The 27,402-nt window shown below is 45.9% G+C and overlaps 1 protein-coding gene across 8 annotated transcripts in view; it reads left to right on the forward strand.

Annotated features, from left to right (window-relative positions):
* The window catches only part of COL26A1 (collagen type XXVI alpha 1 chain), a 181,975-nt gene that overhangs the window by 41,073 nt on the left and 113,500 nt on the right, over nucleotides 1-27,402 (forward strand). For 6 of the 8 annotated variants that reach the window (XM_064677774.1, XM_064677773.1, XM_064677771.1 and 3 more), the window contains one exon: nucleotides 9,676-9,779. In XM_064677774.1, the coding sequence (XP_064533844.1) occupies nucleotides 9,707-9,779 (73 nt within the window). In that variant the 5' untranslated portion in view covers nucleotides 9,676-9,706. The remainder of the gene's footprint in view (nucleotides 1-9,675; nucleotides 9,780-27,402) is intronic. The other 2 variants (XM_064677768.1, XM_064677772.1) reach the window with 1 other exon arrangement.

A 27,402-nucleotide genomic window follows, 5' to 3' on the forward strand; every position in this document is an offset into this window, starting at 1 on the left:
TGACCTGTTGGTATCAAGTCCTCACACTCAGGTTTTTAGGGGTAATATTGATCACACACACTGGAAACTTGTGATCAAATTCCTTGTAGCTGATGATGGATGAAGGTAACGTGCCCTGTGTTTTCAGAGTGGAATTTCCTTAGGTTTCCTGCATCTCAGTATCCTTTAGAGATGTGTGAAAACACAATGTCCCTCTCCTCAGATGAGAAACAAAGCTTAAAACCAGCAACTTGTCAAAAACTCGCCCTGAGCCTGCTTTGGCTTTCAGTCATCTACAGTCTTGGAACCCACCTATGTTTAAGAAGGAAAAAAAAACCAAACTAGTGTGAAATAGCTGTCCTCAGCTACCACCTTTCAGTAAAGTGTCTTTGCACTGTTGAGCTTTGCCTTCTCTGAAAGGCATTCTCAGAGCAGGGCAGTGTCACCCACCCCTCTGGGAATCGGGGCAAAAAAAACCATTGTGCTCTAAATCTGCACCTAACCTCTAAAACTCATTCCCATGTAGACAAACCATAACTTAGCTCTCAAAGCTCAGTCATTTTATTGTTATTGTTACCAATTCACCCACAGGGCACTGTTTGAGGTCCTCCTGTAGTTGATAACCTGACTGTGATTGAACTGCAGACTGAGATTGACCTTCCCAATCTGTTCTTGTGACGCTTCATCTGGAATTCACATTTTGCACGTGGCTGTTACCACAGTTGGTTCTCCAGTTTCCACTTGGCCAGTGGTCAGTCTCAGTTTTTTCACTTGTAATATATCTGCTTTGGTGTCTCTTTGGTCTTTATGCAAGGCTGTGGTTGAAACACTTAATATTTTAAATTGTCATGGCCAAACTTCTGTTGGAGCTTTTTAATTTCACAGACATTTTACTCACATAATTGTCACTAGAAACTTGTGAGCTTTCACCTTGTCTCCTAAACTTGCCAAAAGTCTTGCTTATTTTTCCTTGTTAACATAACTGTAGTTTCCTAAGTACCAAATAATTGATCATGTTCCCAGTAAAAATTCTTTTTGTGGGCTCCTGCAGTTACTCCTATACATTGATTCTTGCATTAACCCCAAGACTTGAGGAGCAGTGTGTGCTGTTGGGATGTTGTTCATGGAACACTTTCAGTTTCAAATATAGTTTGGTTTGTTTGCCTGTTGAGTCCAATTGTTTGGAGACAATACAGAACAGCAGCAGACAATCTCAATTTTTCTTTCTATGTGAAAATATCATGGAAAGAAGCTGGGGACTATTGATATTTAAGATCTCAGCTGGTGGTGAAAGCTCAGCTAGCAGGAGCTGCATTTCTGGAAGCTGATCACCATGACAAAACCCACCAGGAGAGATGGGGGGACACCAACACTCTGCTGCCTTTGAGCTGGGAGGAAATGCAAGTGAAGAGAATGGAACCCTCCCAAGGAAATTGCTATAATGTCTGTCTTCTAATCACACATCATGGACAGTCTTGCTTAAAGTAGAGAAAGACCCTGGACCTCTTTCCCAAGGACCTCCAGAAAGTGCTGACAATGCTGGAGCCCACTCAGCCACCACAAGAGGTAAAGCAGGTTCCTGCTAATTTCCCCTACTGCCACTGTCCAAAAGGGAGAGCCCCAAAACCAAGTGACAACGAAGCTGAAGCCACTGAGTTCCTGAGAGTCAAGTGGGCTGCTGGTCAAGTTATCTCCATCCCAGACATCTTTTACAGGTTGTTGTTTTTGGCAGTGCATCTGATTTTGTGACAACAAACTGAAAACCAGCTGCTGAAAATCACAGATCTTGGACATGTAACTGCTGTGGGCAACATTTGGTAACCCTGGTTGTGTGGTTGAGGTCTTATTTCCTGAGCCTACACAGCAGCCTATTACTCTCATGTTGCCAGCCCACAGGGAAGCATGGACTGGCTTTCAGAGGCAAGCTGAAGTTAAAACTACTTTTATTTTAAAATACTTCTCCCCTCCTCTTTCACCAAAATGAATATTGTGTCTTTAGGAAACACCAGTCTCTCTCCTGTTTTCAGATGAAAACTCCCAAGGATACAAATAAGACAGTCAGTTCCCAAAGTCCCAAGGCAGTGTAGTGCCTCTTTTATTCAGCACCTCACTTGCTAGTGCATTTCCTTGCAAACTGTACTTTTTTTCTCTTTTCTGTTAAGAAACTGGCTTTGAAGGGGCTTGTAAGCTTTTATGAGCCACAATGCTGCACAATTTCCTTTGACAGGTCTCTGAAAATCCCTGCAGAAGATGAGCAGAGCAGAAAACCCAGCTTGGGTGCCCTACTTGTTTCTGTTTCCTCCTTACCTTCTCTGTACCAGCTCTTTTTTGGGGTTTTCTGGAAGTCTGGCTTCAGGCAAGGTCAGGCTTACTCCAGGTCTTGTAGTGGCTAGAAATGTTCAGGTTCTCTATGTCCTCGTGGTTGTTTAAGTGATATATCAGTGGGGGTTTTTTGCTGAAAAGATAAACTTAAAGATCATCTGGCCTTCTCTTGTTCTTCTCCAGTGAGATTTGTGGTGCCTGAGCTTGAATTGAAGGGGAGGGCACAGTGTATGACTGAAAGCAATGCAAAATGTCAGCAATGCACTGGCATTATTTTGGCTTTATAGCATTTCTCCCAGCTGTGATTCGAAACAAGCTGTTTTCATCTCCTTGTTTACAGGGAGTCAACCATATCTGGGAGAGCTTTCACTCTGCCAGCACCCGTTATCAGGCTGCTCACTAGCAAAAGGGACATCAGCCAAAAAAAAAGGCATCTCTCAGCCTCGTGGTGACAGCTGAGAGGGGCTCTGTGTCAGAGAGACTCTGCTTACGAGCAGACATTGGTGTAGCCAGACACGGATTTAATCTGCTTCCTGTCTCCCGTTCACTCGTGTTACGTTTCCTTCCCTTATTGCACAAACTGTAGCTCAGGGTCAGGCCTTTGACAGAGGAGGATCTGTGAGATCCCAGCTTAGCAGCTTGGGTTGTGTGATGTCCTTGCTGTCCAGTCACTTGCTCTTGGGAATCTGGCAGGGGAACTTCTTGAGCAGGAGTGTCGTCATCTTGGCCGGGATGGGATGAACCACTCTGTTCCTGCCCTCCACCCCAGACTCTTTATTTAGCTTGGGTGCTGAGTTGCTCTGGAGCAGCCTTGGCTGGAGGCTCTCCCTCAGCAGATCTATTCTGGAACTCTCTCTGTCTGTGTGGTGAAGGCTTCAGCTCCTGCACACCAAAGGCTGTGCCTTTGCTTTGTCACGCCACAGAGCGCACGGGCAGCTCTCCAGCAGTCTGGCTGAAACTGCTGCTGTGCTTAAAACTCCCATGCCATTTGTCTGTCTGAAGGAAGGGATAAAGTCTCTAGCTTGGTGTTTCAATGGCAACTTAATCTCTGGCTCTCTGCTGCCTGGATGGTTGCCTCCAACTTCCAGCAAACCCAGAGACATCCCAGTAATAACCCTTCTCCTGAGCAATGGTTTTGCTGCAGCAGCTGCAGGTTGAGGTACAATCCTGTCCTGCTTGGGACACTGCCCTCCTTGAGGCTCACTGAGAAGGGTGGTCTCCAAGACCTGGCAAAGAGACCTGCACTCAGTTGCTGGAGCTTTTGTGACTTCCTGTGCCTTTGGTCCAGCAATGCCACCTCACCTGTAAGATCAGAACAGTGCTGCTTTTGTCTTACTGTGTTTTATGACTCTGAGAATAGGACAGCCTCTTGTGATACCCTAGTTGGCCAAAGTCAGCCTACTTTTGATTGGGGTATTTGTGTTGTGGTCACTAAGACAGTGTCTCAGGAGGTGAATGAATGGGATGAACAGCCTTGGCAGATCATGTGCTGCTACAGCCTTCAGAAGACAAACACTCCCGACTTCATACTGTTTTTGCTACAGAAATCCCCATCTCATCTCTGGAAACATGCTGGGAGGATGCTCTGACTCCTCTCTTACTTGTCCCATCCTAGAAAAAGAATGTTCCCAGCAAGGCTGTGTGAGTTTTTATCCTGTTTTGCTTTGCTGGGCTCGGTGGTCACACACCTGTCTCACTCTGGCCTTTGAGCCTCCTGTCTCTGCAGCACTTTCTGCCTTCAGAGAATCTGAAGATTCTCCTGGTAACCCACAGCTGGCTTGTACAGGGGTGGGATTTCCTGGTCTCTCTACTTTAGTAAGAGCCATTAAAACTCCAAGTATTAAGTTACTCATCTGTTGGCTTTAAGCATCACTCAAAGGTGGGAGAGATGGAAGGAAGATCATTCCTGCAACACAGCAAACCTGGACTGTGATGCCCTTTCCAGCTGCCAGTCACTGCATGTTTTTTCCTTTCAATATTTGTAGCTGGTTTGGCTTATCACAAAGGCTCTGTGCTTTTGATGACATTTTTAATGTGAGAAGGCTACACATCTTGCATGGATCACTCTTGTTTGTTGCTTCTGAACGCTGGGTTTTCTTTTATTTATTTCTTTATTTTTGTTCTTTTCGTTTAAACTGAACACATTACTGCTCCTGGAGGGATTTTTACAAGCCAGCTTGTAGAATAACAAAGAAGGAATTCTGCAGGCTCATCCATTTTGGTCTTGTCTGCTTTTGAAAACTCCATTGCTACAGGGTCAGTAGGAGAAGTTGGGGATCTGTCACCCAGGAGATTGGCCTGTAGCTGATGCTCCTCCTCAGTTTCAGAGCTAGTAATGCCACAGGGAAATCCTTCTCTCTTTCTTGCTTTCCAGTCAATTGAATAATAAATCCCAGAGCTTATTCCAGTGCATTAGGATTGCTATTTGAAGTCCTGTTACACATAAACTCTTTTATGTGTTTAATTCCCTTACGACTCTACATTTTGGAGAGAAATATGCTTGGAAAAAGCTGTCTGCTCTCCCATGCACACACGGGATAGAAATGTAGGATCAACAGTCCTCCTGCAAACAGGGAGGAGGCTCTGGGAGCGTAGGATTAGAGCTGCAGCACAAAGGGGCATTCTGAGCTCTGGAACAATGTGGCTGGCTGTGTGTGCTGCCTGGGCACAGGTGGAGGGCCACCTGCTCTGGGGATTGTGCTCAGGCTGCTGACTGAGGGCTTTTGATCTCGCTCAGACATTCTGTCTGAACACTCTTCCTCCTCACTGGTGGAAGTGCAGTGCTGCTCTGCAACAGCACTGAGATCTGATTGTTAATAGAGGCAGGAGCTGATGAGAACTCTAGTGGCATAGAAACATCTGTGTCCTCAGTCTTTTTCTTCTTAAGACTCAGAGACTGTAAATTATTGCTGTTTACAGTGGGGCATGGGAGCTGTATAAGTTTTGTTTCCTGGGTTTTAGTCTCTGGCTAAGTTGTGCAAACCAGACATGTCCAGAGCTAAACAGAGTCCTCTTCCTCCCCTTTGGCAAAGGCAGGAGACACGTACAATGACCTCCAGTGCTCCTGCAGCTGCAGGGTTTTTTATCCAGTGTCTGCAGGAGCATATTTGAAACTGCTCTGGTTACATTTTTCTCTGGGGAGCTACTGCCTTTGTGCTGGGGAAGCTGGAAGAGCTGGGGCTGCAGGAAAAAAGAGCACAGGTCTGATTCACAGCGATGGTCTCTGCCATGCCTGTGAGTTGCAAAGGTGCTCCTTGTCCCTGCATCAGCTCTGGCGCTGCTTTGAGGTGAAGTTGTCTTATCTGTGTTCACAGAGGAGCTCCCTGGTGTAATCAGTGTCTGGCAGGCTTTGAGAGGATAGTCATGATGGTCTGTCTGTCTGGAGTAAGGGTGGTGCTGTTGGGAACCAAATATATTCCTGATAACTTCTCTGAGCTCTTAACAACCTCCCTTCTTTCCAAGTCCTTCAGGATATGGTTACTTCACCTGACTTATCTGAAATGTGATTTCAGAGCACCCTGATTTTCTATGGGAGGTTTTAGGGGTTTGGCATGTCTATATATCAGGGCATGAGTAGAAAGTTAGAGGCACTACAAGCTTTGTTCTGAACTTCTTATAATGCAGAGGTAGCACTTGTTATAATGAAGGTCCACTGTCCCTGAAACACACTATGCCAATTATATGTGCAGGGTTGGACCCACTGGCTTGGTAAGTGACTTCATTGCCATGAGAGTAGTAGGCAAAAGAAAGCCTTGGATTCCTTGGTTTCCAAGGAATTTGCCAAGATACTTCCCTATCCAACATTCTTTGCCAGTCAAATAAGCAAGTTCATTCCTCTTGTTATCCTGAAGCCCACCAGTAAGTGATGGTGAAACTTTCAATCTGGGACTTGAATACAAACGAATTAAAAGCCTCTGGAGGTCGCTGAGGTCTCCTGGGGCATAAACGGCAGTGACAAAACCTTCTCTTGCGGTGTGGAAACGAGTTTCACACCTTCCCTCTCCTGGGGTCCTCAGGCATAAACAGCTTTGTTTGTGAGTGTCAAAGGGCAGGGCAGATCCAGGCTGGGGGAAGGCATTTCCTGTGTGTGACAGCCTGTCCTGCCTGGGTCATGGCAGAGATCACGCCTGGCTCTTTGACCTGGTTTCTGAGGCTTTGATCCAAGAATGTGACACTCTTCCCCTTTCCTGTGTCAGGTCTGGCTGTTGTGTTCAGTGACACTTCCTTGAGAGAGGGGGGAACACATCCTTGTGTGCTGAGGCGTGAGACTTGTTGGCTGCCATCCTTCTGTGTGTCCTGACCTCTCCAGTACTTCCAGCTTCATACCCCCAGATCAGTTCATCAGTCATCTCTCCCCAAATTACCATTTCCTGAGCAGTCACTTAAAGACCACAAGCAAGAGACATTGCTTCCCAAATGATGATTGCATGTGGACGAGCTTGTCTGACAGGGATCAGGCAGTCTCCAAGGACAGGCAGGTCTAGTTTGTGGTCTAGTAACAGCAGCAGCTGCTGACTGAGCTTTCTGGGTTCTTCCCTGGGAGTTGCCCCACTCCCTGGGACCCTGTTATGAAGCCTCAGCAAACATTTTGGGAAATGACATGTGTCTCTTGCAGCAGAGTGGCAGGTCCTGGTGGTTTGCTTCTCTGTGAGGGGCTTGGAAGTCTTCTGCTGAAGGGGACTGTGTGTGCTGAGCATATCCTTTGCTCTGGGAAGCAAAGCAGTGCAGGTTGTGGCTCATCTTAAACTCATCTCCTACTGTGGTTTGGCAGATTTCTATGCCAGTGTTTGTGGCTTGGGTGACATCCAAGGGAAAGGCTTCCCTATTCTGCTACCAATCCTTTTTTCTGCCTGTTGTGTTTTCCACATGTTTTTTTCATTCTAAGGCTTCTGATCTTTAACAGGTATCTTCCTTCCCCATCCTTTTTCCATGTGGTTTTTTTCCCCCTCTCCTTCAAGTGTCAGACTGTGGTGATGCTTTGCTAAAGGCACTTTCTTTGTTGCTCCCCTCCTGGAATAGCTGTCAGAAATCTGCATGATGTGATGACACAGGCAACAACAGACGTTGGTGCCATGTCAAAAAGTGAGGGAAAAATGATGCTATGAAGAACAGAGCAACTTCAGAACAAATTGGAGCTTGCAAGCTGGGACCACTTCACATGTGTGACTGCAGGATGCTGAACAGAGCTGCAAACATCAGAACTCTTCCAGGAAATTCAGGGTGGGTGGTAGACTGTGACAGCTGAGCTCCACGTTTGTCATGCCCTGAGAAGTCCTTGCTCATTTGAGGATTAAACTGTAGCTACTTCCCCGACACAGAACTGCTGCCAAGATTCCAGTCTGGCTCGAGCCACTCTCCACACTTCATAATGAAGTTTGAGAGAGCTTTAACATCTTGGTGTTGGCAGAAACATGGTTTTAAAATCACGGTGTGGTTGGAGACTAGCTGGCTCTGGACACTGGTAACAAGGCTGGAGACTTTCATCTCAAGGTCAAATCCAGCTGTGGTGTTAGTGACAAAGCCATGAACTCCTGACTGATGGTTCGGGGCTTGCGTGTGGAAAGATGTCTTGAGTCCAACGCCAGGACTTGGAGTTGGGAGGCTTGGGTTCAGTTCCTGAGCTCTGCCAGAGCTATTCTGAGAGACCCTCAGCAAGACACTCGAAGTCTTTGTGCCTTAGGTCTCTCTGTTAGAAAGCACTGAAGGTCTACCTACGTCAGTGTGCTGCCAAGTCCTCAAACTCGCTCCTGGCTGTGAACTCCTGAATGCCATTGGATGCAGAAGTGCAAAGACCTAGGTGGGACGAGCTGGCTCTGTCCAGCCCCTATTAGACAAGTGCCTGGATCCCAGTTATTAGCAGTATTAGCAGTAACTGGTGAGCTTTCTGGCAGCTCAGGGGGTGAGGATATCACATTCTCAGGAGGCCGTGCTGCTCTCCCGTCGCTGGGCGATGCCGTTCCCCGTGCAGGCAGCCCTGTGCTCAGGAGGAAGCTTGTGCAGCCCTCCTCCCTGGTGCCTATGGGAGAACGTGGTTTCTGTGTTTGGCAGCTGGCACAAATCATCAGCAACAGCTTCCTGAGAAACGAGTTTCCCAAAGACTCTGTTAACCACGACTGAGCTGCTCCCTTCTTTCCAAGACATACATGGGCAGCCTCTCCTGGCAAGCCTTTGTTACTGCTCTTGGAGTAACCACCACCGGCACTGCGGGGCTGTCCTGGATGTACACCTGTGCCTGCCTCCCCTTGGAGCACTTGGGATGAGATTCATGCAACCTCTGGCTCTGTCCTGGCCTTGTGCCCAGCTGAGCCCGGGGCAGTGCTCTGCCTCCTGCTGGCACTGCAGGAGGAGGATTTTTCCCCAGGGAGAGGGTGCTCAGGGCTTGTGTCTGTCTGGCTCAGCGAGAGAAGCATAAACTGCAGCCTGCAACACTGTAATCCCAAAGCTTCAGACTCTCCCTGTGTGTGCCAAATTCCTTTGGCTGTTAACTAAGGGCAGGAATTTCGAGGGGAGCTTGTGGAGTACGACTTCTGTGTTTGCTTTCAGCTTCATGAATAGCAGCAGTGACTTGTTTGGCTGTATGCTGGGAAAACTGATTTGCCAGCTTCGAAGAGCTGCTGTTTTAAAGGAAAAGCTGGCACTTAGGCAACTCTGTTTTGTGTTGACTTCAGAACCACTGGTGCCTTGCACAGGTCTGTTGTGTCTGCAGGTAGCCCCCCAGTTTCCAGTGGGGCTTGGCAGTGCCGGTGCTGTAATTGGGGTCCTTGGGATGCTGTGCTGGACACAGAGCTCCCAAACCTGTCCTGCACAACCTCGGCAGTGGTGAAGGAAAGTGTGACCCTCTTTCAGATGGGGAGAACTGAGGCACAGGTCAGCCAGCTGGAAAAAAGGCTCCACGAGGATCACTGATTGTTGTCATGCTGATGTGTTGGCAAACCCCAGATAAGAGTGGTGGGAGAAGGGAAGACACGGAGAGATTGGAAGCTCTCAGTTCTGTGTGAGGAAAGGCTCATGCCAGCCCTTGTTCAATGCCAGAGAAATCCTTGTGGAGGCAGAGTGCAGGAAAGAGTCATCACCTCTGCTACCTGCAGCACCTTGGGAGGGATGAGATCTCCACAAAGCCACACTGGTGTTACCTGGGGGGAGGTGTGGGGCAGAACCAGAAGGGCATGAGGGCTTAAGGAGGAAAATAAAAGTTGTTGAATCAGACCCACACTGCAGTAAAACATCACTCTGTTATTCCGTGTGACTATTTTTGTGGCTGGGGGTGGCTGGGTGCTCTGGGGATGTATCCAGGCAGGAAGATGTGCTATGGATTAGCAGCAACACCACCCTTGGGTAGGTAAGTGCATTCCACTGACTCCTTGTTTGTGTTAGTTACAGGACTCTCATCAGGCCCACGTACAAAATGTCCTACAGAACTGTGACCACGCTGGAGTGGAGGTGCTGTCCTGGCTTCACGGGGAGCAACTGTGAGGAGGGTGAGTTATCCAGCAATGCATCTGTCCTTATGGAGCAGCAAGGATGGATTGGCTGGGTTGAGCTGGGTTTTGGTGCTTAATTTGCCCTATGCCTCTCAAACAGAGGAACAAATCACCTCTTCACTCCCCATCGTTATCTGAATGTCACACACAAGCTCTGGAACACAAACCATACTGAATGTCTGCAAACAGCCCTGAACAGGGAGGGGGAAAGAAATGAAGAAATAGGTACTCAGGGATGACCTGAGTATAGATGTGCTTGTGCTTGGCATCCCCATTGCACAGTCCTTCAGAAAATGCACTTTCTCCATGTTTCTGTGTTATCTTCTCCATGTTCCCTGTCATCACCATCAGTTGCTGTAACTGCTGAAAGCTGGTCCCTGAATGGCTGCTTCTGAAAGTTTTATGCCTGTAAGGTCTGGACATAAATTATATGAGTTCCCAGAAAGCTTTGAATTAAATCAGCACCTTTGGTTTCCTTTTCCACCTGCTCCCTGACTTATGGGTACAACACTTAGGTTGCACAGAGCATGTGAAAACACACTTCTGGGTTTCCTTTCACACAGAGGAAAACAGAGCAGGAAGTAAAGAAAGTATTTTTATTTTTTTTTATCATAATAGACAAAAAGGGCCTGTTTTACCTGTTGCTTCCTAATGTTTTCTACTTTAACTGTTGCTTCTGGGGATTTAAAACAATTCCTGCTTCTCCATCAAGTCTCATGTTTAGGCATTAAAGCATCTGCTCAGTCTGACATGAAGTTTCATGGTTTATGAACGGGAGGAACTAGGCCTTGAGTTTTCTGTCCATTTGCATCAGGTCAGCACAGCCTGTCTCTGGCAGCTGAAGGGTCATTGGGGTGTCCAGCACTTCTCAGACTCTGCTGTTTGTAGCTGCACCTCGGGTTTTTTTGTGCTGTGATATCTTAGTGCTGATCACACAATTTGGGCAAATCTCTAGCTAGGAAATTGTCTCCTTACAGTCACAGAGAATGATGATTGCAGACAGCAGCTCCCTCCAGGCTGCTGAGGAAACAATAGCTTCCCAGAAGCTCAAGAAAAGCCTTAAAAAGTGGCAAAGCTGCCCTAAATTGCAGTCTGCAGGAGAGAGCTTTGCATTTTAACGTGCTGCTAAAAGGAGTGAGCCTGAGAAAGAGAAGCTGCTGTGTGCAGCTTGGAGTTTTACCTGCTGCTGCAGGGGACAGGGGAGCTAAGGGTGGTGGCAGAGCTGTCACTTCCAGAGTAGCTGCAGCTCAGGGTGAGAGGACCTGCCCAGGGACCTGGGGAGCCCTCGAGCAGAGCCCGCTGGTGCCCGTGGGTTTGGACAGGTGTGAGTAATTCCAGCTTAGTGGTGCAAAGGAGAGAATCCAGCTCCCTCCTGCAGTGCCAGATCTGCCTCAGCACAGTCCATGGAAACAAAAAGCCAACATAAGCTTGTTGGAGCAAGTCGGCAGCGATCTCACAGGAGCGGGTCTGTGGAACGAGGTGACAATTTTATGCAGTCAGTTTTCAAGGTGGAACTGTTCTTCTGGGCTTGGATATGGGCTGTGGGGTGGGAGCAGAAAGCCAGTAGCAAGCCCTCACTTTCATGTGTGAGATTCTTTTTACCTTTTTCTTTTTTTTTTTCTTTTCTCTCCCTAAAACATCTGGTGCTACTGACAGTCCCATACTCTTGAAATAAGGAGAAAAATAAAGAAGTACCCATTTCTAGTACAGCAGAGTTGTGCCACTTTAGTTTCGAGTGTCAATACTGCTGCTAGTGGTGTGCACAGCACCTTGAGCTGTCCATCAATTCTAAAATGGAAGCATTTACTTACTCCTTATGCTAATTCTTAATGTTAGTGTCACTTGGAAATGTAAATAAAAGAGGCTAAAAAGAGCTTTTTGGCAACCTGATGTAAAGCCTTTTGTACTTTCTGTGCTCTCTCCTACTACAAGTTGGTTCCTCTGAGAGGGTGGGATGTTTACATCTGTGTGAGTCCTTCCTGGAAACAGCAGACACAAGGAAACAGGAAACAGAAAACTAAACTGAAACAAAACAAAGCCAGTGCAGTGGTGAAGCCACAGTGAATTAGCAGGGTCGAACTTCAAAATACCTTCACTTTTTTTGGTATTTAGTTAGATTTCTTCTCAATATTTCATGTCACTTGGATGTACAGCTGATGTGAGGTAGGTATGGCTGGAGGCAGAGTGGACCTGCATTATTTTTAACTCACCTTCTTGCTGTGGTGCAAATAATCCAGTTCTCTGGCAGTCACTGTTCTCCATGTGCCAGCAGAATGGCAGCTACAGTGGCTCAGGGCTTCCTCTGCAAGAGGTCTCCTGTTTCCAGAGACTGAAGGAAAACATTTTCCTTCCCAGAGAGTCCTGGAATAGCAAGGTTACATTTTCATCAGTAGGATGGACTAAGCCTGGAGACAATACATTGATCAAGCACAGAGGGGTTCTGGGAGCTGTGTGTGTGTGGGAATGACTGCAGGGTCCCTTCTTCAGACTGATGGTGGCCTTTGCATCTTGATGCTTGAGAGTTCTATAACATCTATTGATTCCTCCTTTTAATCCCCAGGGAGCAGGGTTAATATTTACTCCTTTTTTTGTGCTGTTCTGAAACAGTGTCTTTGGGGCAGCCAGTGTAGCATATCTGGAGCATAGATTATTTTTACTAGCTGTCCTTACATCAAGCCTTCCTTGCCCTTTGAAAATTTATTTCTTTTAGCATTTTATGAGGGAAGACAGGACATGGAGAGGGCAAACAAGGAGGAAACAAGTCAAAGAATTTGCAGTCATTCAGAGGCTGCAGTGCAGTTATTTCTGACATGCTTCTCTTGTGATCTCCCAAAAGGCAGGTCAGCTTTCCTTTGCTCAGGAAGCAGTTCAGTGTGGATGTCTAGTCCCAAAGTATGACAGACCTCTGATGGGACTGACTTGCTGGAACACACTTTGAGAAGGAAAGCCCCCCTCCCACAGTGACACCCTGTGCTCTGATAGAGCAACATGTGAAATGCAATTCAGTTATTAAAGTGTCTCCATCCTCAGCTGATAAGTTTAGCTTGAGACAGCAACCACTTAACTGCCACCAGCTGGCAGGCACCTACTTTAATGCTGAGGGCTGCACATTTTCAGATTTAAATTATCTTGGGAATTTAACTCTTGCATTGGAGCTGATAAAGAGCAGCAGCATCTGGAGGAAGCCCAGCTTTAGAAGTGGATGGAGATTTTGCTCTCAGAGGGTTATTAATTTACTGAGGTGGGGGTGGTTTCCAATCTGTTTCCTTTTTTCAGCTGACACTGTTGGGGCTTTCCCCTCTTCCCTTCATTGCTTTCCACTCACCCAAAGGTGTGTCAACACTTGAAAGGTCTCCAGTTCCTTCACTGGCTTTGTAGAACTGTGACCAGCTAGTTGAGTTGATAGTTGAAAATCACCAGTTGTACCAGGCCTTCCCAAAGGGTTTCTTGCAACTTTCTTGGATGGAGAAAGAGACTTGATGCAAACAAGTCTGCTGAATATAACTGTCACTAGATGCTAACTTTTATATTCCAGTTTCAGGGGTTTTTTTGTTTTGTTTAAACTGGAGCCCAAGCCCAGGACAGGAAATGAATCCACTGAGCCACCCAGTCTGCTGACTGCTGATATAAAGAACATATGGATGAGGGCAGTGCAGAGGTGAAGTGGTTTAGTTGTTGCAATCATGCATCAAGCTGATTGATTTGAATCCAAGATGATGCTGACATTTCAACTCAGCCTTTTTTTTTTTTCTATATGGCTGAAAGTTCAAAGGCAAGTGCAACCTCCTGGGAGAGGAAAAGGGTCCCCAGCAAGTTCAGGGGCTCGGTGTGCTGCCCTAGAGCTCTCCAGCTAGGCAAGGTCTTATTTCCCTTTACAAATATAACATAGCTTTCTTTCTTGTTTGTTTGTGCTGCTTGAATTTGGGACAGTGCCAGTATCCTATTTACCCCAGAAGCAGATTGATGGTAGACAGCTTAGCTGTTTGGGCAAGAAGCAGCTCCCAGAGCAACCTCAGCACCTCCAAAGTGATGCCATTGTGATTCCAAGCTTCCTTTTTTTCTTCTTTCTATAAGAATAAAAGTAGGATAGGAAATTTGAGCAGCTTTGTTCAAGTTTAATTTGAGAACTTCCTTCTTTTTTTGTCCTTCTCCCCCTCCTCATTTCAGTTCTTGGAATATTTTTATCTACTACTAATAACTGTTGTTTGCATCTTATCATCCTGACATTTTTCAGATCTCTTAGATTCTCATGTATGTATAATTTTCAAAGCAGTATAAGAAAATGAGGACTTTCCTCTTGGTATGATAGAGTGCAAAAACCCTCTTCTTTCTTACTGCTGGTTCACCAAATTTCTTGGTCCCAGGAGGAGAGATGCAGAACAACACTGCCAGGAAAATCTCAAGTGAGCAAATGCAATTATAAGACAAAATTTTGATGAGACCATGAGAAAGGACATCAAAACATGAGACCTGAAAGTTTGGAAGCCCATTGAAGGGCTGTAGGAGAAAGGGTATTCAAAGGGGTGCAGATGGGACCTCACTTCTGCAAGTCTTGTTTGAGCTGTTAAAACACAGAGCTGTCAACATATGTGGAGATGAAATGTGAAGATTATGGAGTAACATTTTCTGTGATATCACAGTAGTTCTGTTCAGGAGTTGAACCTGTGTTTTTTCCCTTTCTCGAGTGACTTCAGTTCCTTCTTGTTTCTCCCTCTTCCCCACAGCCACCACTTGTGAGCAAGGAATTTCAGTCTGTGTATCACACACAGCAACTCCAGAGCTGCTGCCCCTGAACTGTTTCATCTTGCCCTTAGAAACTGAGAAAATCTAAGAGAAGGCAATGGGAGTCAAGAGACATTGCACTGCCTGCAAAATTGCTGCAAAATCCTTGTACAGTGATGTTTTCCCACTTCCCTCATAAAGTAAAAGCTTCCATTAGAACAGTGCAATTCTCCAGAGGTGTTTTTCTCGGTGCTCTCTGGTTCCCTGGGCAGTTCTGTGCTGCAAATGTGTGGCAGACTGAGGTTCTTTCCCTTCAAGTTTGGATCTAGCATGGATAGTTCTCTACTAGAGGCTGGTTCAGTAATTCCTGTAGTGAAAAGTGACTTTGTTCTCATTTTGACACCCTTGAAACTGAGTCCTACATTTGGTTCCACAGAGCATATTTGCTTCTGAAAATATCATCTCATGCCAAAGTTTAATGTTTATTAGATGCAACAAGTGAATTGTGTGAATTCATGCTACAGAATTCCCTGCATTCCATGCAACCTGAATTCCCTAATAATTATCTAGTTAGTAAGTAGGTGGTAAAATGTGATAACTATCTCTGCAAACCTACCTTCAAAAATATTTCATGAAAAAGCATCAAAAGACATTGATCACCCTTGATGGAGTTGCTGATGTGTGACAGTGCCTTTCTGAGCACTGATGTTTGTGTACCTGGAGTACACAGGTATCTACTCCAATATTTTATTCCAGAACCTCCACCTCCTGCTGCTCCCTGGGTTACACCTCTTCCTGCTCGTGTTTCTGGTGGCCCCTTCAACATGAAGCTCCACCAGAAGCTTCCCAAACCACCCTCTGATGTGTCACCCAGTTTCCATCCTCTCCCATCAGTGTTCTGACCATTCAGCAACCTCTGGCTTCAGGCACAACGTGTGTCACCCTGGATCAAATTTTTTGAGGAGTTCCTGGAGCGTGTGGTCACTGTTGGAAGTATGTGCAGCCTGCTGAGAGCACTTTCTGGCATCAGTGATGTGTGACTACTTGAACAATTTCGAAGTGTTCATCTTCTCTTTCAATACATGGTCAAAAAAAAAAAAAATCCCTGTCAGATTTCCAAATATTTTGACACTGCATTCCAGCATCTGAGTAGTTTCATTTTTTTGGACATTTCTAATCTGAGCAGGGAGAATTTTATTCAGCACCTAATGTCAAAATATCTGAAGTGCTAAATATCTGCAGATGTTATCTTAACATAATTGGGAAAGCTGTGTGCTGTACCATTACACTGTCCCAAGATTTTTTAGCTCCCATCCAATTACTGTGGTATGTAAAGAATCCTTTTTATTTTGATAAGCTATTGCTTTGCTTTCCCAAACATATTGGATGCTTTCTGCTGTGTGTTTCTTAATTCACAAGTGGGAGACACACCTGTTTATAGTGAATGACTTTCCTATGAATTTGCTTTATCTCTAATCTGGAGTGAGCATACCCTTCCCTGGGACAGGGCTGGGCCAGGCTGGATGGGACCTGGAGCAACCTGGGACAGTGGAAGGTGTCCCTGCCCATGGCAGGGGGTGGAAGGAGATGGGCTTTCAAGTCTCTTCCAACCCAAACCATCCTGGGGCTCTGTTAGATTTGTATAAGCACTCTTAGACACATCTCTGGTGGTTGATTAGATATGGATAGTTTTGCATCCAAGGAAACTCCTGAATGAGAATTTGGAAGATGTGGGTTCTGAAGAGCCCACACAAGCTCTTGACAGTGTCTTCTCCCTTTCATAATCCTGACCTCCTTCAATCCTGAGCTTTTCTCATGTAGCTGTTCCTTTCAGAGCTCCTGTTCTCCCCCAAATTATCATTTGTTTCCCATTCATCTTCACAATGATGAAACTTTTATTTGCTTGAGGCCATTAGAAGGGAGTTGGTTTTTTCTCACATGTGAGACTCTCATTGTTACAGCCTTGGGAGTTGTTGACAGTGTGGTGCCCTCTGGAAAAAGGGGGATGTGACACGTTATGCTGCCAGTCCTGCAAATGCAGTTAGTACCAAAATCAGGGGAAACATTCTCCTGAAAAACTCTACCCTATTCCTCTTTTCTACAGACCTTCCTGTTGGAGGTGGTGGGGGGAGGGTGGGGCTGTGTTTAGAAGGTAGGAATTTTTGGACTGTACACTGTCATTTGCATAGGGAAGAGCTAAATGAGACCAACAGTTTCTAATTGGTGTCCACAGTTCATTTTGATGCCTTTCAAGTGAATTATAGATAACAATGGAAGAAGAATTAAAACCACCTGCTGGAGCTGTTCCTGAGCTTCCTTGCTGCCTTAGTGACTTGTTTGGGTTTTATCAGGAATAGGAAATGAGGCCTTCAATGTGAAATGCCCACAGTTGGAGGGGGTGGCTGTGAAAAGTATCTTTCCTTCACTGACTTCACAGGGCTATTGCCCATTTGACCAGCTGGTTTGTATTTAATTCTTGAGCATAACACTCCTGAAATTACAGCTCCTCCCCACTGATTTTCAAGGGCTTAGTTATGAAATCTGTGGACTTAATGTTGCTGTCAAACAGTGTGGAATGGGATGGTTCTTTGAGGAAGAAGTTACTGAATTTGTTCCAGGAGAATCCTTGAGTGGCCCAGCAATGCCTGACTTGCAGAGTGCCATCTCTTCTGAGTGCAGTGATTTATTTCCTTTTAGTTGTCCTGGATAACTCTTGAGATTGGTTTCATGTTTCGTAGAAGGTGAAAGCAAGAGGTAAGCATCAAATTCCCATATTGCTGAATCCTAGACTTTATTCTTACTTGATTCCTTATATGAAATGGGGAACCAGAAGTGTTCCTCCAGATAATTTCTGGTGGAGCTGGCTTTCAATTTAACATGGAGAAGTGCTAGGCAAGAGCATGTTCAACAAGTGTCATTCCTACATCATGCCTTCTCTATATAAAGGCAGCAAAGTTAGTACAGTGGTACCTTCATGTGTATGTGTTGGTGCTCCTCAGAGAGGCCAAGTTTCAGCATTTATTGTAACTTCAGCCTTTTTACTGCTAAGTTCCTGTGAAAGCCAGTCCTAATTGTGTTGCACAGCTGAGCCCCAGGATTTTAATGCTGTAAAGGGTGTGTTGCATCTGTGGAGGAAACTGTTTGGATTGGAAAAGAATATGCCTTTTGTAGTTGAAGGCATTTGAATATGTTGTGTACTTTATTTATTATTTACCTGTGGTTAAATAATTAGATTGGTTCACTGTGGTGACCAGTTGGAGGAGTCAGTAGGTGTGTGTTATACACAACTGTTCTAAAAATGCCATAACTGGCAGTCATTTAGGGCTAACTCATGGTTTTCAAATACTGGACAAGAAGTAGGTATAGACTCATTCCAATGACCTCATGCTTGTGATTCCAAGGAGTTTAGGAACTGATTAAGTGTTTCCCATACGTGCAGCATTGCAAGATACCCTTATTGTCACTGCATTGCAAAGAACTCTTGTTGGGTGGGTCTTTAGCAACTTTACAGGTCTGAAATAATTGAAGGCTGGTCAAAACTTGCTGGTGGGCTTTCTGAAGAAATCAGCTTTGATTTTATGTACCGCCAGATAGATTTTTTTGAACAACATTTAATAAAAGACTTCGTCAAAAGGTATGTGAGTGAAACATCACTGTTCAAATGGGTTGGAGTAGGTCCCTCGACCATCAAGCAGGAAAGACTCAGGAATGGCTCTGAAAACCCCCTATCACAGAGTTCATTAAGAATTGATAAGCTTTATTCTGCCCTCATAACATATGCTTCTTGCTCGGGCTCCTGATTTGTCTCTCCTTGCACAGCGCATCCAAATCCACAAGTAACATGCAAGTTTGCATTTCATTTTGAGCCCAGCAGGCATAAGGCAATGAGGTTACAAGACCTTTCCAAGTGAGCCTGGAGGGACTTGTTGGCTAGAGTTTGGATTTCTGGCAAGCAGCTTCCTCCAGCTCTCTTCTGTAATAAACCCAGGGTTCAGTCCCCGGCCTCTCGCAGATACCGAGCACTGTTGCGTGTCTCTGGGTAATCAGTCACTGCACAGGCACAGATGTTTCAAGATGCACAGCAATGGGTGCAGCAGAAAACAGAGGCAACATCAGGGTCATGCTACAGATGCAACCACATCTTCCATGTGTTCGTTCCTGCCGGGGGAATTCCTGTAACGTTTGCGGTTTTCTGGTTGCTAATCCCAGCGAAGGAGGAACGCGAACGCTAATCACGCTCGTGGCTTTGCTAAGCCCTGCAATGCCATGGATGGCTGATGCCTCTAGTGCAGGCAGATCCAAGAGAAGAGCATTAAAATAATAACAGAGAGGGGTGTGGGATTGCCCAAGGCTTCCATTAATTTGGGCAGCAATTCTAAGAAAGTCAGAAGGATTTTAGAAATACGGGACTAGAAGATGTCCTAGTCCTTACCTGGTTGTGGAGGTACTAAGAGACGGCTGAAGAAATTCCTGCATTTTCTCTTTTCCTGTCAACGAAATATACTCAAGCAGAAAGCAGACCCAGGCAGCATTCAGAATGTAATGCTTCATTTGTTTGTACATAATGACTTTTGTAGCAGTAACACTAAAGATGTCTTTGGCATGTATCCACCGGGGGAATGCAGGGCCTGTGTTCATTGCTAGGTGGTCCTTCATTGGAAAAACCTTGAGGGACACCCCCGGCAGATGGGCTTTAATGAGACTGTGTCCTGCTGCCAGTGACTGTCACATGTGGCTCCCCAGGCCAAGCACGAGAGGTTTCTGTTGAAGGTGTCGGGTCTTGTTCTCATGGAAGGAGAGTGTTTCTTACAGCACAAGCTGTAGAAACTGCTGTGGTACCACTGAGACACTGATGGAAATTGTGAATGTCTGGGTTAATTAGTTCTTCTCCAGTGGCCAGTTTGGGTGGGAGATACAAGTGTGGCTGTTGTCAGCCAGTGTTTTTTAGCCTCAATGGCAGAGAACTGTACTTAAGTAACAAAAGTTCTGGTTTTCTCTTTACTGGTGGTAGTAGTTGTTAAATCCATGTGCTCCCAGCACTTGTGTAGCAATGGCTCAAACTCCACTCTCTGGATTGCTGCAGGGCTCTGCTCTGTAAAATATTACAGCCCATTCAAGAAGGGGAACAAGCTACTCCTAAACTTGGCTTGTTTGATCTTTTCAAACTTAGCCTCAAGTGATTAAGCAAACAGTGTCTTTTCAAGCATTCTCCAGTTGTATTATCTGCTAAACACATCTCTCAGTGTGATCTGAGAGATGCCTTGAACATTGTCCTTCTGCTGTGTGTCTGCTGGTCCTTGTGGTAACATAAATAAGCAGTTATTTCTATTGCATCTGGTCTGTCTGGGTGGGATGCAGAGGATGGGTATTGGTTTACATTTAACGTTTAACATAAACGTGAAGATTCTTGCTTTTGTCTTAATATTAGCACTCACAGCAAGACAGCAGCTTTTTATTAGCTACACAGGAAAAGAAGCCATTCTCCTTGCTTTGGGAGTAGTTCATTTATAGCATGATGTGTCTGCACAAAGGTATCATTCTTGCCCTTGTTTTAGGGAAGGAGAACCTCTCCTAGCAGTGCTAGTTGGGATAGTAACCATAAAGCTGTGAGCTCCTTACAGAACAGCATCACAAGTTCTTTCACACACTTAATAAGGAACTTGTATGAGTATTTACATGGCTCCATTAATGCCTAGTGGAGACTTTTTTTTCCAGAGTGAGTGTCCTTTGGCACTCAGCATTGGTTTCCTAGACCTGAATAAATGTGAATACTGTAAACTCTAGAATATTCACCTTGGAATCTGTGTTCTGCCACAAGTTCTGCTGTTAAGCTCTGCTCTTTGTTGATTGAGGCAGGAGAGACAATAAAAATAAGTTTCACACTTCAAACTCATTAGAAGCTGACAGGAATAAGAGAGGACCATTTTCCTGAAGTATATCAAAAGCTGATTATTTATCAGTCCTTTTCCCTTGGAATTGGGATGACTCCAGAGTGAGTTCCTATCCACATGGTTTTGTACCTTGTTCATATCTCAAATCAGCAGAAACTCTGGTCTTCACCTGGCTTTTTATGGCAGCTTGTAGGGCTGTAAATGTGAATATGCTCTGACAGCAAACCCTAAATCAACCTTTGGTCACTGCAAGCTGGAACAGTTTGAAAACCTGTGTAACTTTTTGACCAAACCTGGGCTGATGTTCAACATCTTTAACGAGACCTGGAGCCAGAATAGCCCTGATGACTTCAGACTTGCATTATAAGCCAGCTGTAGACCCTAATGTGCACTCAGGTGGGGACAGAGGATGTAATGGGTCAGCTGCACCATTTGGGCAGGAATGTGCTTGCTCCCATGGGATCCATTGAGCACTGGTGTTCTCAGGGCTGTTTTTACTTTGGCACTGACAACCAGTGGCCACTTTCTCCTTCTTTTCACCACTTCTCCTGAGCACCAGCCACCTCAGGGCAGTCTTTGCCAGCACTTGGCATGGTTTTCCTTTGCTTCCCAGCTCTCACCATGGCATGAACAGCGTGACACTGAAATGATTCCCAGTTTCTGAGAGGGTGTTGGAAGAGCTAAGAAATAATCAAGTTTTTTTCTGACTACTGCAGATGACAGAGGAGAGTTGGACCACTAACACTGATATAACAAAACTCTGCAGGACCTGTCTAGAAAGGAAAGGTGTTTTTATTTTAATACACATCAATATATTGATTCTATTCCCTCACATTCTTGTAACTGTGAGCACTTGTGGGGATTGGATCACTTGAGACCTGGAGAAAAAGGGACAGTGACTGTCCTATCCGCTACCTTTTGGGTCTTTCCAGACTGGTAATGAAAGCTGGATTTTGGACAGTCTTTTATGACTTTTAGATGTCAGCAATAGTTAGGATTTACCTTTTGACTCAACAGTTTGCTTACTTCACTGTCAATAACTATTACCCAAGGCTGCTGCCTGTTGTCTTTTACCTTATTCTGGGTATTTTCCTGGCTGCAGTTTGTCTTCCCACGGAGGTAACAGGAAGGAGCACAGTGTGTGTGACCTTCATTTGTGTTTAATTCTTACCAATTCTAACATTTCTGTCAAAAAAACCAGCTGGCACTTGGAACAGATGAGTGTTGTAGGTCCCTTCCAGCTGGGACTATTTTATTCTAGGTAACAAATAATTTCCCTGTGTGTGACACACCTGTGCCTTTTGAGATGCATGTTATGGACTGTGAGTTCCATCCAGAGCACCTGTAGATCCAGGTTTCTCTTTGGGTTGCCTTGGATCTGACAGCGTGAGAGTTTCTCTGCATTTGTTGCCACAAAGACAGTTTTGATGTGCACTGAAGCACCTTCCTGTGGGCTCTGATCCCAGCTCCTGCTCCTCCTTGGCTGGCTGGGGTATCCAGCATGTGTGTGAAAACAAAGCAACCCCAAACCCCCCAAACCAAACCCAAAACATCACTCAGCGTTCAGGTTGCACAGTTTCCCCCCTCATTCCAATGACTGAATTCCACTTCACTGATGCAATAGGATGCTCCAGGCCATGTTCTCCAGGGCAGGGATTGCAACTGCTCATGTGATTAAAGCCCCTTGGCCAGCAGCCCCATCACGGCGGGGTTCATTCCTCCAGTAAGAGTGGCTGGTGCTCGTTAACCAAGCTGTGGTTCCAGATTTTGCAGCCTTGGGATTTCTGGCTCAGTAGTGAGAATCCTCTGGTATTTGTTGTGATCCCACCTGAGCCCCACAGGATATCTGGACACGGGGCACGGAGCAGGGCCTGTGTCAACCTCCGTGGGCACACAGGAGATGTTTTATTGCCTTTGCTTATCTGGCTGCCCTTCACTCCCCTAATATGAACCATACCAAAGAAAGCTGCTGAGAACTGAAGATTATCTGTGGTATTCATTGCTTTTAGGAAGGGGAGTTGGTTCAGGGTTGGCTTTTAGCATTTGCTAGGCCTCGTCTCCTTGACAGAAAACAACAGACTAAAGCGATTACCGAGAGCAGCTGCTTAGAAGGGGCTTTGGGTATTTTTTCCGCTTTTGCTGACCTGAACCACAGCAATTATAAGTTCTGGTTATTGTAAACTTACCACAGAACACAAGGCATACCTTAAAATGATGTCATGTCTAGACACGCAATTCAGGTATAAATTATGGAGAGAAAGTAGCTTGTTCAGTGGTTAAACTGTAAAAATTTAACAAGATATTTCTGTGTCTTTAGCCTTCACTCTTGCATACGTATTTCTTTACCTCTTACCAGGAGAATTCTGAGACTGCCTCTTAATTTTTTTGTGTTGGGAGATGGAATTTCCTCCCTGTTCTCCATTTCATTTCCTATTTCTGCCTCGCTGGGTCTCAAGGGAAGCAGTGTAGCCATCTACTCAGAGTCCAGAGCTAGGGAGGAAGACTCTTGGGTCCAGTCATGACTCAGGCAAGGTCACACAAGTATGGCAACCTTTCCAAGATCTGGCTTGCTCTTTTGGGTAGCTTTGTTTTATGGGGTGGTAGGGGAAAGAGAACTCTGCTGTGGTGCCCAGGTGCCTGATTTTTGACGTACTTACTATTTCGAGTCTCGGCAACATCCCTGTTGTCCCTGGCGAGGCAGTGTGGGCCTTGTGTTTGAGGGTAAGTTGGATCCCATTTACAGCAGGCTTGTCTAGGTGGTTTATGTGAGCTGGATTTCTGTCTGGAGCCCCTGCTCCAGCTCTGCAGGGGGGCACAACTGAGGTTTTGGGCAGTTTCAGGACTCAAGCCTGGCAGCCCCAGGGGATGGGTGGCTGTCGCAGGAGCTGCTCAGAACAGCTCGTGCACATCCCACCTGTCCTGCCCACCAGCAGGTATTTGGGTAGAACTCTCCTGCTGACAGGGCCTGGCTAGTCCAGGGCTTGTATTAAAATGCAGCTCCCCATGCTTGGCCTGGGCTCTGTGTTGGAATTGCTGGCTCCCCACCGGGTGTAATCCATACCCTCCAGGTAGCTGCGATGAAATGCAGACTTTGGAGATGGAGGCTGGAGGAGGCCTGTTGGGTTAGCAAGCCAGTGCAGGACTATTCTCTGTAGTGTATTCTGTTGTGCTTTTCCTGGCCTAATTACACAGTCCTCAAGTGAAGGAATTTGGCAAGAATATTCTTCCGCTTTAACTGGTGTTTGGTCTCAGGTTCCCTTAGTAAGCTCTTTCTCAGTCATCTCCATTATTGCAAGCTGCCATCTAGAATTTCTCTCTGTAGATGCCTTTTGTGAATTGCTCCCAGGTCCAAATATGGTGCCTTTTCTTACCTGAGGAGCATCTTGCCCTCCCCAGACATGTGGTCTGCCATCTGTGTGTCCTCTCAAGAGCAAGGATCTGACTCTTATCACACCTGGGCCTCTCAGGGTCTTTTTTAACCCACAATCGCATTGGTTTGGTTCCTGGAAGCTTTCTGTGCTGCAGATCTCTGGAGATAAATGTTAATGCTCAGCAAGCAGGGATGGCAATTGATTCCATAGGAGTTGCTCTGTTCCTGTTGCCATGGGGACAGTTTTGGAATACATTGAAGAACAGTTTAGCTCTATTTTCAGCACATGCAGCAATGCTCTTGTTTCCAAAGGGGCACATGTGACTGCAGTCACATGGACTTAAGGTGTCCTCTCTGGCTGTTGGTGTGCTGGGAAGGGAAGACTTTTCCTTGGCATCCATGAACTTAGGTAGACAAGCTCTAAGCCTTGATTCATTCCCAACACCAGGCTTTTTGATAATATAGCAGTCAGGTCAACTTTCCCCTGTGCCATATAGATGTCAGCTCTGTTCTGGAACCATGACTTTCCTGTCCTGACCAAATCTTTGTCCAAAGAAAGTCTCAATTTGCCCGGGTCTTTTTTGCTGTCCTGCTTTTCAGGATCACAGCAAGATTTGTTTTCAAGTCTTTGGATGCATTTATATCCATTGTTTCTCATGGCCTCTTTGTCCCTGCCATCAGGGACCACAACCTTTTTGCTGTTGTTTTTGTCTGCCCCCCCATGCTGCTGTTTGCAGAGCAGTGTGTGGGAGGTGAACACAGGGTGTCTCCTGAGAGGTGCCCAGTGTCCCCCGAGGGACTAATGCTCAGTGCAGAGGGTGGGTCAGAGACAAACCCTGTGGTGTTTGTGACTGAACTGCACCACAAATTGTCACAACACGTTCAGAGATCAACACACAAAATGACTGTCTGCAGCAAGGCCATGAAGTAGATGCTGCCATTGGAATACTTTGCATTAAGAGCACTGGAGCAATTAAAGCTCCCACTGCACCCTTCCAATGCATTGCACAGGCTGAGGTGGCCTTAGGGCCCCTTTTCAGCTTTTGATGGAGTGATTGTTTTTGTACATGGATATCTTTTTCCTTTTTTTTTTCTTTAATGGCTATTAAACATAGGAGGAGAGTGTTCTTATGGCTCTGAGTACTGTCAGCCAAAGTTTCTCCTCTCTTCTGCTTCTAGGATATCCACTTGCAGTGTCCCAGTTTTCCCTATTCATGGCTTTTTAGAGGTTCTTTTTCTTTCATGAGACTCTTGATCAGTTCAAGTACAAACAGATGGAAAGCAGCAGAGATCCAGCTCCATAGCAGCACCCAGGCCAGGCTCTTAACTCATCTCAAGTGTTTGGTGCTCAGGGACAGGGGCTACAGCCAGGAATTGCATAGCCTGGGGCAGGATGCTGTATGTTCCTCCATGTGTTGTCCCTCACCATTCCCACATTTTTACCTCTCCCCTCACCTCCCTTTTCATCCCACCTTTCTGGGCCTGCAGTTTCACGTTCTGGTTTGCCCAAGTGGAGCTCACTTCCTTCCCTGCAATATTGAGATGTCCCTCTCCAGGTCAGGTCCAGGGACAGAAGCCACAGGCTCAGCTGGCACTTGTCCCTCCCTGGGCAGATGGGGACAGGGAGTGAAGGCTGGTGGTGCATGGGAGGTGAAAGATATGGAGAAACAGTTGGTGCTTCAGGCAGGAGTTGTCTTGGCTCCCTGTTCTGCTTATGGTGTTCAGGGGGTGCTCTGAACAGAGGAACAGTTTCTTTGGGTAATGGATTCTGGTCCTGCTGCTGAGTGTGTGTTGTCAGAGCCAACTTCTGTTGTTCCTGGAGTCTGTTTTCTCCAGATGCCCACAAGGCAAAAGCCCCAATTGGCATAAGACATTGTCACTAATGGCCCATTTTGCCTAATGGGGCTGGTTTTGAGCCCAGGGTCCCTGCACTGCCTCAGCAATAAGGCTGCCATCCTTGTCCTGACTGTGCCAACAAGGAGAATTTCCAATGAGACCACCGTGTGTGCTTCTCCTGTGGAATTATCATCACATCACTTTGCCAGCCTCCTTCAAACAAATGTCAGATGGAAGTTTGTAAATCCTGTTGTCCCGTGAAAAATTAACTTGCTCCAAAGTGTTGAAGTGTTGCAGGAAGCAAAACTTCAGGCTGTACTGGAGTACTGAACTATGTGGAAGTTGGAGAATTTTCCCACTTCTACTCCATGTGGAGTAACTTAGCTTTTTCAGCACCTTAAGGGCATTGACATCCATCCAGGGAAGGGAAAACAGGAGAAATGCAAGAAATGAAAATGTGAACCAGAGCTTCTTAGGCAGAGACCATGGCCTGCATATGAGATTCCCTTTTGCTTCAGATTTTATAGGAGTTTTATGGAAAGGGAAGATATATGATCTCTGAGGAGAACACAGCTATTCTGCAGCTTTCTACTCAGAGATGGCCTTTAGCAAGCGTGTGCATATAGATAATTCTTAATGTGAAGCAGAACTTCTTAAAATTCGTAACAACATCTCGTTAAGTATCATCACAAGGAACTCTGCAGGGAGGATTTTGTTTAATTTTAATAGAAGTAGTCTCTCTAGGAAGTTAAAGTTTGGGTAACTATGGGACTAGATGCTTCCCATTCATAGGTTGTATTGGGCCAGTGCTGGGTTGGGAACTGAACGTGCTGTTGGAAGTAAAGCAGTGGGTGGAGTGGAGTGTGAAACCTGCTGTGATGCTGGTCCTGAAGAGATGGTTGTGTTGCTTAACATATAATAATGATTTCCCTCAATATAAATTGCAAATATACATAGAAAAATGTGTGTGGCATCTGTGGATGTGCTAAAAAGAAGGGTCTTTGCTCACAGATTTCCATGTTCCGTGTTTGTGCGATGGCTGCCGACCCACTTTGGCATTTAGTGTCATGTAATTGCACTCCCAGTCTGTCCTACTGTTCTCCAAGTAGTGCTCTTGGCCACACCAGGCTGTGAACATTGTGAAGACAGACCCTATCACATTTTTTTATAATCTCTGCTAGTTCCTGAAGTGGAGCTTTGAGTGACTGGTGACAGATCTGCACTAAGTTTGGAAGCAAATGCAAATTATTTCAGAGAAAATCTTTTTTGCAGAGCAAGCCTCTGCTGGCTGGGGAGGAAGGATCAGATATATTCACCTAGGCTTTCTCATCTAGCCAGCTTCACATTCCTTTCCCTCTTTCTCTTATGCTTCTGTTTCTTTTGTTTCCCCCCAGACCCATTGTTCTTGTTCTCTTCCAGCTGTTAAGGCACAGCCTGGGTCAGGAACAGGCAGAGATGCAGTTTTGGGGTGGTGGGCTGGTGTGGGCTCCTCATTCCCAGCCTCTGCTGCTCTTCTGTGCCCAGTCTTTGGTGTCTCACAGCAGTTCCCACCAGTGCCATCATCCACAACTGCTGCTGGGTCCACAGGGTCAGGTATTCCAAACTCCTCTGCTTGTACTCCACACCTATTTGCCCCCTGGTTAGTAGGGAATAATCACATCAGTTCCCAGGGAAAACCAGGATGTGGGAGAAGGAACTGGAGGCAATTTCCTCTCCATCTCCCTGTCATGAGACACCACAAACCCTGGTTGTTGTGGACAGGTTTTTGTTCTGTCTGTGCTGTAGGAGAGCAGCAATGCCT

This window comes from Pseudopipra pipra, chromosome 21, assembly GCF_036250125.1.
Source record: "Pseudopipra pipra isolate bDixPip1 chromosome 21, bDixPip1.hap1, whole genome shotgun sequence".
Lineage (NCBI taxonomy): Eukaryota > Metazoa > Chordata > Aves > Passeriformes > Pipridae > Pseudopipra > Pseudopipra pipra.